The sequence below is a fragment of the Gymnoscopelus microlampas genome, assembly GCF_963454915.1.
Source record: "Gymnoscopelus microlampas genome assembly, chromosome: 10".
NCBI lineage: Eukaryota > Metazoa > Chordata > Actinopteri > Myctophiformes > Myctophidae > Gymnoscopelus > Gymnoscopelus microlampas.
The window spans coordinates 49261766-49277079 of NC_139947.1; the positions used below are offsets into that span (position 1 = coordinate 49261766).

General features: G+C 41.6%; 1 protein-coding gene across 1 annotated transcript in view; it reads left to right on the forward strand.

The window, feature by feature from the left end:
• The window catches only part of LOC311054402 (uncharacterized protein), a 55832-nt gene that overhangs the window by 36914 nt on the left and 3604 nt on the right, over window positions 1–15314 (forward strand). The window contains exons 5-8 of the mRNA XM_084070345.1: window positions 633–1026; window positions 10114–10387; window positions 12865–13132; window positions 13967–14215. Of these exons, the coding sequence (XP_083926471.1) occupies window positions 633–1026; window positions 10114–10387; window positions 12865–13132; window positions 13967–14215 (1185 nt within the window). The remainder of the gene's footprint in view (window positions 1–632; window positions 1027–10113; window positions 10388–12864; window positions 13133–13966; window positions 14216–15314) is intronic.

The following is a 15314-nucleotide window of genomic DNA, read 5'->3' on the forward strand; positions in this document are numbered from 1 at the left end:
TTGGGTTCCAAAGAAGGCAAAAATCCATGCAAAACAGGAGACCACCTCACAATGCCCTTAAATACTTGTAGCTTTACAACTTTACATCCAGGCCAGTTGTTCCCAAACTGGGGGTCGGGACTTAACGTAATGATGTAGGCCTACTACTGTACTGTATGCTTAGTTGTAATTGTAATGTATTTTATTGTTCCTTGTTCTATGTTTTTTTTTTGTGGTGCCTTTGTGGTAGCGCGGCACCGAGTGCCGTGCTACGAGCTTGTAGATCTGCTATTTTTGAAAAATCGTGAAAATGTGTGCAAATCTTTGAATATATGTATTTTTAAAGCGAACATTTTTAACTCAAATCGTTGCTTCTGGGGGTCCCTGGAACTAAATATTTTGATGTGGGTACGCGGCCAAATACATATAATTTTGGGGGTCCTTGACATGAAAAAGATGGAACACCACTGATACAGAAACATACGTTTTTCAGAATACTGTTGAGATTTAGGAGACATGTAGAATCGGCTTCAGGTCTCAATGGGTTAATAAAACAAAGACCATTGCAGAGAGAGAATTCCGGCTTCATCACATTTCAGAATGCTGAACTAACTAAACTAAGCTAAAGTACATGCTGTGTTTCTTATTCCCAGGTAACACTCCGTCCCGTACCACCACCACCACCTCCACCATGGTGGTGCCAGTTGGCAGAGGAGGGCACGGGGACAGCTTCCAGCCCGGCGTCGTCGTTACCCAGAAGAACCGCTCCGTTCCGCTGGGACGCCCCCCTGCCTCCGTCACTCCTCCCACCCCCACCCCCAGTCCCACCCCCCTGCCCTCCCCTAACGGCACCCTGCTGCACTGGGACGACTTGTCCCGCACCCTGGCGTTCGCCTGGGAGCTGCACGTCTACGGCTCGGCCAGCCTCTTCCTTCTCCTGTTCGCCGGAGCCGCGCTGGGCCTGGCCCTGTCCCCCGGCATGAACTGTCCCCACCGCGGAGCCCTCGCCCTGGCCAACACACTTCTGTTCCTGGCCGGAGGCTTAAGGTATGAATAATAATATGTGGATACATTAAATATATGTGGATAATTTAATAACAATAATATGTGGATACAGTGCACGCACATCCAAATGCCAAGAATTGCAGGACAAGCGACAGAACGTCAAATAAGAATAAAGGTCCACACCCTGGTCTTCATTGATCTTCACTGATCTTTATCAGGAATTCTTGATGAAGAATTGATAAAGATTCTGTGATCGAAACGTTGAAGCAATAAACAAACAGTGGAGCTTATTTTAGCAGTGTGCAGACCTTATTCTTCTTTTATTGATGCCTAAGGTACTCTTGTACAGTACTGCACCTGCTTCTGTCTTCTTTTAACATGCACCTTATGTCTAAGCACTAACTAACTACAGTAAGGTACATATGTTCTGCCCGCACTGCTTTGACAGGCGCAGTTAGGCAGAAAGATAACTCCAAACAAGAGTATCAGGCGTTCAGTCTCTTTACTCAAAATCCAAGAGTAAAACTGAAATACAATTACAACAAAACATCATCAATTGGATTCAAATATAGCATACACATTAATTTGATATACATAATCATAAACATACAAAGAATACTCACAGACAATGCTTTGTCACACAAGGAAACAAAGAGGACATCTGTCTGCCTTCAAACACCAAACAAGTGAACTTACAGACAAGCTGCATTGCTAATTATAAATCTAGCACACCTTGAGCAGAAACTTGATAACACATATCAAACACCTGTCCTAAAACAAGGCACCCTCCCAATAACTTTCAAAACAGCACTACCCACCGCTGGCGGCCATCAGTCTCAGCCAGCACAACATACCTGCTACTTTGTTCAAATGTTTTGATCCCGCAAGGGAAATTCAGTCGCCAAAGGCAACACAGCAGCTTGCTTAAGATACAGTTACAAGGCAAGAGAATTGCACTCAAAAGAAAAAGCCATCAACGATGAACAAAATGTGCAACAGTATATACTCTCAGCAGTGCTTGCATCATGCTGGACAAAAATAAATAATAGGAGTTCACACAGTGACCATGTCACTCAGATAGTGTCTGTAGCGCCCCTACTCTGGTATAGTAGAGGCTGGCTCACTGGACTAGTTCTAGGTTCTGAGCAGTAGGGGTGAAATACTCACGAGGAGACTTCAGTACTTTTTAACACAGAACAGCTGCTGGCATATTTATTACACAAATACAAAATATAACAAAGCATGCAACAGTATGCTTTTAAATTGAAAATGTAACCCCCAAAAATAAAATAAAATAGAGCTCTCTTGTTTGGAAAATCAATAACAGAATAAAATAAAAATGGAAGGAATGTCCTTTAAATTGTCTTTGTATGAGATCTACCCGGGTAGTAATACAGACACTGGTGTGTGCTGTATTCCTTATCCAAAGAATGAGAACCTTTGAATCCTGATTCAGTTCAATACTTGCGAATCTGATGTATGTCAGTTAAGTCAGCTCAGTCAAGTTCAGTCAGTCACTCTGCAGAATCTCAGAACCAATGCAGCTGGCCACACTGCATCCAAACGCTCCTTCTGCAGGCAGTTTCTCACTGGGTTAGCTCGCCATCTCACTCAGCTTGGTTTGAAACCAAACTTCCACCAGGATCACAAAAACCAATCTGCACATAGCAGTACAGAATAGAAAGAATCAGTTATAATACTCTTTTTCTGTTATATCTCTTCCATATGGTACCATATTAACTTTTCTTTTAGAAATCAAATCAGTTACTCATTTTAAACCCATTACTCATGGATATGAATTACGAATACTGTTCAGTTCACACTAGAGTCCGACCGATATATCGGTCACCGATATATCGGTACCCGATATGGCCTTATTTGGTTATATCGGATCATATCGTATCGGTGAAATTTCTCACCGATATGACCGATATGAAAAAAAAAAAAAAGTTTGCTCAAAAAGCACTTTGCTGGTGTTATTATATATTTTGTCCAGCAGAGCGCGCTGGGCTTGTAGATCTGCTACTTTCAGTAGGCCTACCATACTTTACTACTCTACACAACACAGCAAACCAAACAAAAACATCGTCGACGGTCGACCAAAGCAGCTTCAACCAGCGGATACTTTTCCCAGATGCGACGGTAAATTAGTTCAATCTGATGACTGGTTCAGCCCAAAATATGCCAGTATAAATAATTGTGGATTGTCCTATAATAATAATGATAGGCTGAGGTGAGGCTATAGACCCCTTAACAGACGACGTCATACTGGCTGCGTGCAGCCAGTATGCGCGCAACGAAACCCATTATATCAGGTCTCGTTAGGACGCGTCTCACTAGCCAACACACACAAGAGGGGGTTGGGGTGTGCTGAAACCAGTGCACCCCGAAACAGGTTGGGAATTGATTGCGTGAAACAATCACCTGTGCGTCCAGGCTCAATGTTAGTAAACAAATAATTGGTCTATACTCACTTCTATTTTAGCGTCGTCATTTTGGCTTAGTTTGTTATGCCTCAAACAAAAACAACACCACCACAGCTGTAGTGTTAATTAATTAATTGTCTCCATCGCGGGTTTGCGTATTAAGTAAAAGTATCAATACTGTAATACAGAAATACTCTTTTACAAGTAAAAGTCCGGAATTAAAAAAAATCTGTAAAGTAAAAGAACAAAAGTTTTGGTATCAAAATGTAGGCCTACTTAAAGCAGAGTCCTGCAGGGGTCCAATGTTGAGAACCCGCGCTGCCCGTCAATAATCAGATCTGCAGAGTAGACCCACCCTTCACCCTGTCCGTGATCCTTTCAAAATACGAACCAGAACCGCCGCGTCCGCCCGTCAAATAATGGACGTGTTGTCCGCCCGTTTACCCATGATTACATGCAGAGTAAAATGTAAATAGCCTACAGACAGTCACTCAGCTCAGTTTAAAAGTGTGTTGAAAAGGATAGATAGCATAGGAGCCTTCAACAATAGAGCTACATTCAGTGTACAAGTGAAGACGGAGGAGCGAGCTTTAGCCACACGTGCGAACGCGCACATACGCAGTAAGCATGTGTCATTGTTTACGTCTCAGATGGTTTTAATTTGAAGGTTTAACAGGATGTTCAATGTGTTTTGTGAGTTAAGATAACTGACCAGCGTGCTCCATGCCGTTGTGCTGTGTTAAGTTACACAAGTGACGTTGTTTTCGCGGAGACAGGGCTCTCTGATTTTCACAATAAAACGTTACCTACCCGCGTTTAGTTACTTCAGAACCGCCCGTCGGTATATTTTACACCCGTTTTCACCCGTCAAACGATTGCAGGACTCTGACTTAAAGTACAAAGCAGAAAGTAGGCTACTACTCATTATGCAGAATGTCCTGTTCAACAAGATTTCAAATGGATAAAAATCTTTGGAAAATAGCAGATCTACAAGCTTGTAAATCTGCTATTTTCAAATGGCAGAAATCAATGTATATAGGGCTGAAGTGGTTAATGTGTGTTTTGTTTATAATATTCTAGATCTTAATCTACAAAGTAACTAGTAACTAAAGTTTTCAAATAATTGTAGTGGAGTAAAAGTATAATATTTGCCTAGTCTGAGATGTAGTGGAGTAGAAGTAAAAGGGTTGAAAATTGGAAATACTTTCCAATACTTTACTATTACTAAATATAAATAATAGTAAAAAAAATACCTAAAAAATGTACTTAAACATTTCCTAAGTACTGTACTTGAGTAAATGTAAAAAAAACAAAAACAGAAAAGGCCTATTTTCATTCCAGCTAATAAAATTCACAATATCGGTTGTTGCATATCGGTTATCGGTGACCGATATAATCCAAACCTCTCTAAAATCGGTTATCGGTATCGGTCACAAAAATCCCTATCGGTCGGACTCTAGTTCACACTGTGCTCCTTAAGTCTGTTAGACTTGAACATCAGTATTAATTGGCAAAACCAAATTAATTGTTATTATTAACAGCTTCACCTTTTCAAACATGACATCATAAATGCATGAAATAAATGACATCCAGTAAAGGATTTTTATCTTTTTAAACTTAAATGATCACTTTTTAAGCAACATGAAATAAAATGAATTACACTTTTAACTGTATCAAATAAATAAATGAAATGCATAAATTGTTCCCTTTTAACAACATGACATGAGTAAAGTGTTCCCTTTTAGCAGCATGACATGAATAAAGTTCTACTGTATTGGGCTGAACACAGTAACTTTAAGCAAAACATCTCTTTGATAAACACAAATAATACAAAGTTATCAAAATGTAAAATGTAAACTTTCTCCAACAACATCACATTACTCCAATTGGTTTTAGTATGAATTCTGAACACTATGTGTTGTTCTCTTAGTCCTTGGGCCAGACGAGATATCACTACCAAAAAGTTGGCAAAACCTTACCTATACTAAATTGTTTTTTGGGCCAATATAAGTAAATAAAAATATGATAGACTTTCCATAGGAGCAGCTTTTTATATTTTTTGACATGATGTTATTTTTCTCTATAGGCGGATTTTCATTCATAGCCAACAACATATTAAAAGTTATATAACACACTTTTTGGACATCACACTGCTCCTTTTTTTTATAAATTAAACAAACCTGTGTCCAATTAAAGTAGTTGATGAAGTGGGTGTGGCCTATTTGGTGGTGGAGCATTTTTTTCAGGAATCAAAGCTGAAGTAGTAGAGGCCCTAGGAGGGGTCCACGCGCGACTGCTTATTTTTTTTTCTAGTTTTGATTTTTGGCATCCATAGGACCTCTAATATTGGGATTTTGATGATCCCAAGAAAAAAAGTGGTCCCAAGTGTGTTTTTTTCAATGTTTTATTAACCCTATGAGACCTGCGGGATGGCTGGCTGGAACGCCGGCGAGACTGTCTGTCGGAGACTGTGGAACACTCAAATTTAGACGTAGCCCAAAGATAGAGATACCATTTGATTCCAGACAACCTCAGGTTTCCAATGGGACCAACCTTGTCATGCTACCTTGTCGGGAAGGGGGCTAAATACCTAATGATTCAAAGTTAAGACAACATTTTGGCGAGGGAAAAACGACCATCACCATTTTCCAAATGGTCCCTTGAGCTGTCACCTCAATATATGTGAATGGAAATGGGTTACATGGATACCTACAAGCCTCTCCTGTACAGACATGCCAAATGTATGCCTATCTCATGCAGTTCTGGGCAAGAACCATGCAGTGTTTTGCATGCAGTACAAATATGTAATTTCTGCCTATTGTAAAAAGGAGACCACTTCTAGGAGAGGAGACTGCATCTATAGCTGTATGAGACCACTGTACTGTATCTAGAAACCACTGTACTGTATCTAGACCACCACACTGTATCTATTGCTATATGAGACCACTTTAATGTATCTAGAGACCACTGTATTGTATATATACCACTGTACTGCATCTATTGCTACATGAGACCACTGTACTGCATATATGAGACCACTGTATTGCATCTAGACCACTGTGCTGCATCTATATCCCACTGTACTGAATCTATAAACCACTGTGCTGCATCCAATCCCACTGTACTGAATCTATAAACTACTGTACTGCATGTATAGACCATTGTACTGCATTTATAGACCACATACATTGACCACTGTACTGTATCTATAGACCACTATACTGCATCTCAACTCAACACAGCTTTAAACATGTATATATAAAGCACATTTAACATGACTATGTCGCCACAAAGGCTCGGTAGATGCAGTACAGTGATCTACAGATGCACTAGAGTGATCTACAGATGCAGTAGAGTGATCTACAGATGCAGTAGAGTGGTCTACAGATGCACTACAGTGGTCTACAGATGCACTACAGTGGTCTACAGATGCAGTAGAGTGGTCTACAGATGCAATAGAGGGGTCTACAGATGCACTAGAGTGGTCTACAGATGCAGTAGAGGGGTCTACAGATGCACTACAGTGGTCTACAGATGCAGTAGAGTGGTCTACAGATGCAGTAGAGGGGTCTACAGATGCAGTAGAGTGGTCTACAGATGCACTACAGTGGTCTACAGATGCAGTAGAGTGGTCTACAGATGCAGTAGAGGGGTCTACAGATGCAGTAGAGTGGTCTACAGATGCACTACAGTGGTCTACAGATGCAGTATAGGGGTCTACAGATGCAGTATAGGGGTCTACAGATGCAGTATAGGGGTCTACAGATGCAGTAGAGGGGTCTACATATGCAGTATAGGGGTCTACAGATGCAGTAGAGGGGTCTACAGATGCAGTATAGTGGTCTACAGATGCAGTAGAGTGGTCTACAGATGCACTAGAGTGGTCTACAGATGCACTAGAGTGGTCTACAGATGCAGTAGAGGGGTCTACAGATGCAGTATCAGTGTCCAGAGATGTCTACAGATCAAGACAGTAGTCTACAGACACACTAGAGGGGTCTACAGATCACGACAGGGGTCTACAGATGCACTACATGGTCTACACAGATGCACTACAGTGGTCTATCGATACAGTACAGCAGTCTATAGATACAGTAGCTAGTCTATAGATGCAGTACAGTGGTCTTTAGATGCAGTACAATGGTCTATATATGCAGTACAGTGGTTTATAGATTCAGTACAGTGGGATATAGATGCAGCACAGTGGTCTAGATGCAATACAGTGGTCTCATATAGCTATAGATGCAGTACAGTGGTATATATACACAATACAGTGGTCTCTAGATACAGTAAAGTGGTCTCAGATAGCAATAGATACAGTGTGGTGGTCTGCACTAGAGTGATCTACAGATGCAGTAGAGGGGTCTACAGATGCACTACAGTGGTCTACAGATGCAGTTGAGTGGTCTACAGATGCAGTAGAGGGGTCTACAGATGCACTACAGTGGTCTACAGATGCAGTAGAGTGGTCTACAGATGCAGTAGAGGGGTCTACAGATGCAGTAGAGTGGTCTACAGATGCACTAGAGTGGTCTACAGATGCAGTAGAGTGGTCTACAGATGCACTACAGTGGTCTACAGATGCACTAGAGTGGTCTACAGATGCAGTAGAGTGGTCTACAGATGCACTACAGTGGTCTACAGATGCAGTAGAGTGGTCTACAGACCACTTCCAATATATTCAGTACAGTACAGTGGTTTCTAGATACAGTACAGTGGTCTCATACAGCTATAGATGCAGTCTCCTCTCCTAGAAGTGGTCTCCTTTTTACAATAGGCAGAAATTACATATTTGTACTGAATGCAAAACACTGCATGGTTCTTGCCCAGAACTGCATGGATGGCATCTTGAAAATTATGCCTTTCTGCTAAGTATATTTTCCTGGATATTTGGGATGTTCTCAAGCATGCCTAAAGGTACCAGAATCAATTGAAAACCCTTTTGTATCAATGTTTAGGGAGGTTTAGTGGTACTCTTTCTTATATGCCTATTGACCGGTCTATTTCTCATAAAAAGTGCTTGTTTAAGATAAGGCTGAAAATTACCACCCCAGAATGAAATACTATGGGTAAATTATACATTTCCTGAATCCTTAGGGTCATGTCAGTATTCCAGTTGTTGTGTTTTGTGTCTCTGATGTTTCTTGATGCCACAGAACTAAAAGAAAATATATGGTTTAGGCGGAAATTGTGAGAAAAAAAAGGTTATTAAAGGTTTGAAGAGCTCCAGTGACCACTGTACTTATCATACATAGTCACCAAAGGGCTCGAATGAAAGCTCAAAGTGTCCCCTTAAAAATGATACCAAACATAAAATATAAAACATTGTAATATGCCCTGAACGTGAGCCAATACCAAGATATGCACATGTGTCTAAAATGCCATTTTTCAATGGGGGGTGGTAACTTTAGCAGCTGATAACCCCAATTTAGCTGGGCCTCAGGAAGGTCTATCATACAAAAATAATATCTAGGGATGTATAGGAATAAAAAAATCCCAACTAGAATTTGCCATCCCAGGTGGTAGCGATATGTGAGATTTTGGGGTTTGGCCCAAGGACTATCTGACAAAATCCACTCATTGTTGTTAGCAAGATGGCTTCCTTCATGCTAAGCTAAACAACAAACTTACTGGAGTTCTCAGCAACCAGAACACAGTAAAACGTCACTGGAACCGGGCTCTCACAAGCAGCACTTGGTTTACTGCTCATAGACTGCAACTCTGGTTAAGCATTTACCAGAATTTTAGCTTAATTCTTTATATTTTAACAAACAGGCAGGAGCTCTCTCTGTCTGTCTTCACTCTAGAGAGGATCAGTGAAGAATGAATGGAGTGACAACGCAGATGCGCCCTCTACTGGTCAACATGTGTATAGGTGTTGACGTACATTTCAAGTTAACCCTTTAGTGACAGCAACATGCATCTGTGACACCATAAAATAACACAGAATTAGTGACACCATATTCCATATGGGTTACATGTCCTTACTGTAATGAACTGTTATTGTTACAGTACTTCATAGCTAATGAGCGACCATGGTGTGCCTCTTCATAAATCTTCACGCCACAAAATACTGTCTAAATCTACTGTGTGCCCCCGGTGACCTCATGGTTAGACGTTTTTATCTTCATATTTTTTGAGTGGTGCCAACCACTCCTATATCTGACTTTGTCTGTGTGTCCGTGTGTCCGGGTTTATGTCCAATAAACAAACATTGATGACAACATCAATACGGGGCTCATCAAAGGCACCACTCTCTTCACACAGGGTGTGATTTTTTAATGCTGTATGTATAAATGTACATATCTTGGATTTCTAAGTTACAAAATCTACAAAGTAACTACCGTAAATTTCGGACTATAAGCCGCAACTTTTTTCCCATTTGTCGACCCTGCGGCTTATATAACGGTGCGGCTTATCTATGGATTTTTATAGCAAACGGCCACTAGGGGACCTCCTAAATCTAGGGATTTTACACCCGCGTCTTATAGTCCAGTGCGGCTTATATATGTACAAATCATTCAATTTAGCTGCTGCGGCTTATATTCAGGTGCGGCTTATAGTGCGAAAATTACGGTAGTTAAGGAACTAGTTACTTTGTAGATGTTTTACTTTGTAGATACTTTAGTACTTTTACTCAAGTAAATTTTGAATTCCGTGACAATAAAACATTTTTTTTAAATCTTGGAATTTCCGATTCCAGGGCGGCTCTCTTCCTGATCGACCCGTACGGCGCCCGCCACCTCATGCCCCGGCCGGCGGTCACCGCCCTCTACAACCTGCCCCTGCACCTGCTGGTGTGGACGCAGGCGGCGCTGGCGCTGCTGTCCCTGCGGGTGGTGGAGGTGAGCGCGCTGCCGCCCACGCTGGAGCGCCCCCCGCTGGTGGCCGTGCTGGCGGTGCTGCAGTGCACGTTGCTGCTGGCCGCCGACCTGCTGTCCCCCGCACTGTCCCCCGCCGTGCCCGTCACCCTGCAGGTAAGGACTGTGGTTTAGACCCATGGTTCTCAAAGTGGGGTCCGGGGACCCCCAGGGGTCCTTGAGTGGGTTCCAGGGGGTACCCAGATAAATGTTGGATAGTTAGTAACCAAATTATTGTTGCTGTACCAAATATTATGTTGCTGTAACTCTCAGGGTTATGGTGGTCCGTGGTCTAATGCAGGGGTTCCCAAAGTGGGGTCCGGGGACCCCCAGGGCCCTACATACATCAGCTATTTTCCAAAAATCTTGATATTCTTTGAAAATGTTTGAATATTTTTTTTACATTTTTAACACCACATCTGGAACTCTTTTCAGATGGGGGTCTGCGACCAAATCCACATTCATGTAGGGGTTCTTGAACTTTTTTATGTCAAGGACCACCCGAAATGATATATGTATTTGGCCGCGGACCCCCATCTCAAAATAATTTGTTCCATGGACCCACCCAGAAGCAAAGATTTGAGTTACAAACGTTCGCTTTAAAAAATACTATATTGAAAGATTTGCACAAATATTCACGATTTTTCGAAAATAGCAGATCTACAAGCTTGTAGATCTGCTATTTTTTGAATAGCCAAAATTTAAAATGTTAAAGTGGTTAAAATTATTGTGAAGCTATATTAACACATTTTGCTGGGGACCCCCTGAAACCCCCCCAAGGACCCCACTTTGAGAACCAACGGTTTAGACCCTCAAGTACCCCCCCAGGGGTACTTGAGGGGGTTACTAGGGGGTCCCCAGCAAAATGAGTTGTTATAGCATCATAATCAGTTTAACCCTACAGTATTTCAGTGGTTCTCAAACCTTTTCATGCCAAGGACCCTCAAATATCTATTTATTCAAAATGTTCCAAACATTTTTGATATTTTTCCAATATTTTCAAAAATAGCAGATGCACAAGTAGATTGTAGCTTGTAGATTTGCTATTTTTGAATAGTCAACATACTGTAAATGGATCAAACGCATCAACCTTAATGCTGAAGGTGGTGTGGAATCTCATATTGTAATACAGATAATTTTAGCTACAGTTAAAGGCCTCAGCAACAGCTTCACAGGTCATCAGCCTTAATGAATGTCAGCTGCGTCTCTGGCTGTTGTTTTTTTCCCTCCGGCAGTTTTATGTAATAAGCTTCACATTAGCGTACGAGGAAGACTGGACACCGGCGGCAGAGTGTGGAATGAGCAAAACCTCATTTAGCCTGAGTTATATATACCTCGTCTACGGCAGTGTCTCTCACCGACAATAGCTGATCTACAAGCTCACAACCCATTGCATCGCAACGCATTGTGAGCTTGTGGATGGGCTATTTTCGGGAAGCGACACTGCCGTAGGCTACGACTCAGTATAAATGAAGCATCGTGTTTAGATGGGTTATTGTTGAGAGGATGTACGTTTCCATAATCTGAGCAAATCGATTATTTGATTGAATTATGGATAATCTTTTAGATCACACAGGGCGGCCATAGCTGAGTGGTTAGTTAGCCCGCCTATGGAGCCAGAGGCCCTGGTTGCCACAGGTTCGATTCCAGGCCAGGTCAGCATATGTGTCGATGAAATGAAATTTGTCCCTGAGCAAGACTCTTAACCCCTAATTGCTCACAGGTTCTCATTGGAAACAAGACCGCAAGGACTTTCATGAACGACCTGTTAAAAGGAATTATCCTTATCCTTATCCTTACACATGGGCAGCATATGGCCCGGGGGCCAGACCTAAACTAGAAGGCTGCCATACTGTATGTTAATGGTTTTGAGACAAATTAATTTAACTCAACTCCAATTAATAGTAAATTAAAATGTACCATTTAAGTACATACCTGCATTCCTCCATCCATACGTACTCAAATGTTTTATGTTTATAATGTAACAGTGAAACAGTCTACCATATATAGTCCATATTTATAACGTAATGTAATGTGTTTTATCAGTGACCTACTGTATATGGAGTGGCGCAGATAAGATAAGATACTGTATAAATGTATAGGTTAATTTAAAAGTCGATATGGCATTGACGTGGATTTTTTATGTAAGTAATCTTTTCATAACCTCAAAGTACAGCGGAGTGATACAGTACAGCTGTAAAAAAAACAAAAAAAAAAAAAACATTTTTGTGAAAGCAAGGACCTTATTGTGAAGTAGTCTGGCATGTCTACCAAATTCATGCAGTTTTAACATAATTCAGCTCTATGTGTTTCACGTTTCAATTGTACTATGTGTGGCCATCAGTGGTGTAAAGTGGTTAAGTACATTTACTCAAGTACTGTACTTAAGTAAAATTTTGTATACTACTCCACTACATCTCAGAGGCAAATATTATACTTTTACTCCACTACAATTATTTGACCACTTTAGTTACTAGTTACTTTGCAGATATAAATTATTACATTATAAAATGTCTGGAAATAAATACTGCCCACCCCTGTTTTAGATCAATGTATTAAGTCTGATTAAACCATATCGTACCACTACGTTGCAGGTTCTGTCTCTGTGCTGGGGCCTAGCGGTGTGTCTCGGCTTCCTCTGCTACGTGTTCCCGCGGCTCCGCGGTCCGCCCACCGCCACCGCCGTCGCGGCCGGCGCCGGATCGGCGGCGCCCGCCGACGAGACGGAGGGGATCAAGCCCTGGTCGCGCGGCAGGAGGACCGGGCTGATCCTGGGGAGAGTGCTGGCTGTGTGCGCCCTCCTGGGGGCGCTGTGCTGTGGCCTGCACGTCCACGCCACCCTGTGGCTCTACGGACTCCTAGGTAAGGCCTCTGTCACAGTCACATAAAGGCCATCATTGTTTTAGATACTCCTAATTGTTTTTGTATATTTGTAGCATGTTGTCACGGTGCGGGGCAGAGAAGTGTAGGACCCAAGCGCAGACAGTGAAGCGGAGACAGAACGATTCAGATGCAGGGGGGTTTATTACTTAAACAGGGAGTATAAAGACAACAGGTAACTGACAGAACACAGTGACAACATTAACAAACCAACACAGACAAACTGGAACCAGAGGGGCATATAAATAGACAGGGACTAATTAGGCACAGCTGAGAACAAAGGACAATTAACACATGATTGGCTGTAACAGAACAAGACACAGGTGAACTACAATTGCAAAGACATACTGGTGAGACAAGACAGGAAGCAACAACTAGGGCAGACAGGAAACACCACGACACTACAAAATAAAGGTACAAGGAGAACAGGGAACAATACAACAGAAAGAGTGGCCAAAAGGGTTCCAATACCATATAAGGTCAGACAAGGGCTAAATAATAAAGTCAGTCCACGGTCCAAGGAGCGGACCGTGACACATGTAGATATGCTATTTGTGCTAATGTATAAAATGTTTAAGTATAGCCTGTGACATTATTTATTTAGGTTATTGGTACTTTCTATTATTGGTATTATTGGTGATTTCCGTGTATATTTATGTTACTTGTCATATCTGCTTTGTTACAAAGCCCAAACAGAAATGTAATTTTGATTAAAACATGTTCCAATGTTCAATGCCAACAAACACAATCGAATTGTTAATATTATTATTCGTAGGACAATTAATCATCAACAAAAATGTCAACGTTGCTCCCTAGGGGAGTGGAGGCGCTTCAACTGGGGCTGGTGGCTGGTGCACTTCTGGGCACGGCTCCTGGAGCTGGCCTGGGGCTTCTCCCTGCTGCTCCTGGGGTCCTGGGTGTTCTGGAGGCCCAGTGGGGGTCCGGGGAGCGAGGAGGGGGGGTCCGGGGACAGCAGAAGCGGAGGAGAGCTCCCGTCCCCCGGGCAATCTGCAGCCTCTTCCCACAGACACACCTGCTGGTCTAAAATAGTTCAAAGCCTTACAGGTATACAGTACAGTAGATCTGTTAAAAAGCATTTTAACTTCTTTAGTTTTCACTGTATTCAAATGTCCTTTTGTATTGTATTTTTTTACTCTGTGTTCTGACTAGGTGTTTTCTGTTAAGGAGATACATTTTTTCTTCCTTTTTACTGAATTCAAATATCCTTTTATAATGTGTACTTACTTACTTGCTCACTTACTGACCAACCGACCGAGCGAGCGAGCTACTAACCTACCTACTTTCTTACTTACTTACTTACTTACTTACTTACTTACTTACTTACTTACTTACTTACTCACTTACTCACTTACTTACAATGTGTTTCCTTTGACACACCTGCTGGTCTAAAATAGTCCAAAGCCTTACAGGTAGGGCAGCAGACAATATCTCAACAACAATATCAGCTTGCTTTTTCATACAATTATATGGAAATGATTTAAGATGAGTTTAATTGACACCTTTGCTGTCAATTAAAATGAGAAGTTTTGAAAAGGTGACCCCTGCAGGTAGCAGAATGGAACTGCACAGTGATGACATCACCAGTGGAGGAAGTAGCTAGTTGTAGGCCTACATACTATTGACAATTTTGGCCTATAAATGAACATTGTAAATGTCTAGCATTCGAAACCAACTATATTTGCAATGCTCTGGAAGCATCTCTACTGTAAAAGGTTAAATGAAATGCAAATTGATGATATAAGAATCCTTGTAGTGGTGGGAGTTGTTGGTGAGATTGAACCTCTTCCACTGCTGACATCACAAAACTTCTCAACTGAATTTTTGAACAGCTTTAGCTGTTCAAACACCTTCTGTCAACATTTATTTTGTCTCTTTCGGGTGGAAACCTCGTACGTCCAAAACTGTTACTTTTCAGGATTCAAATTGAAAAGTAGCAGATCTACAAGCTCGCGTTTCGAGCTTGTAGAGCTTGCTTGGAGATCAAGTAGGGCATTAAAAGCTGGAATATGGAGATAAGAGGTTTCTGCCCGACAGCAACGACATGACTAATTGTTCATTAGAATGCCAAATCATAACATAAGTACAGTTTTTTCACATTATTTGAATATATATATATATATAAAATGATCTGTCGCCCCGCCTT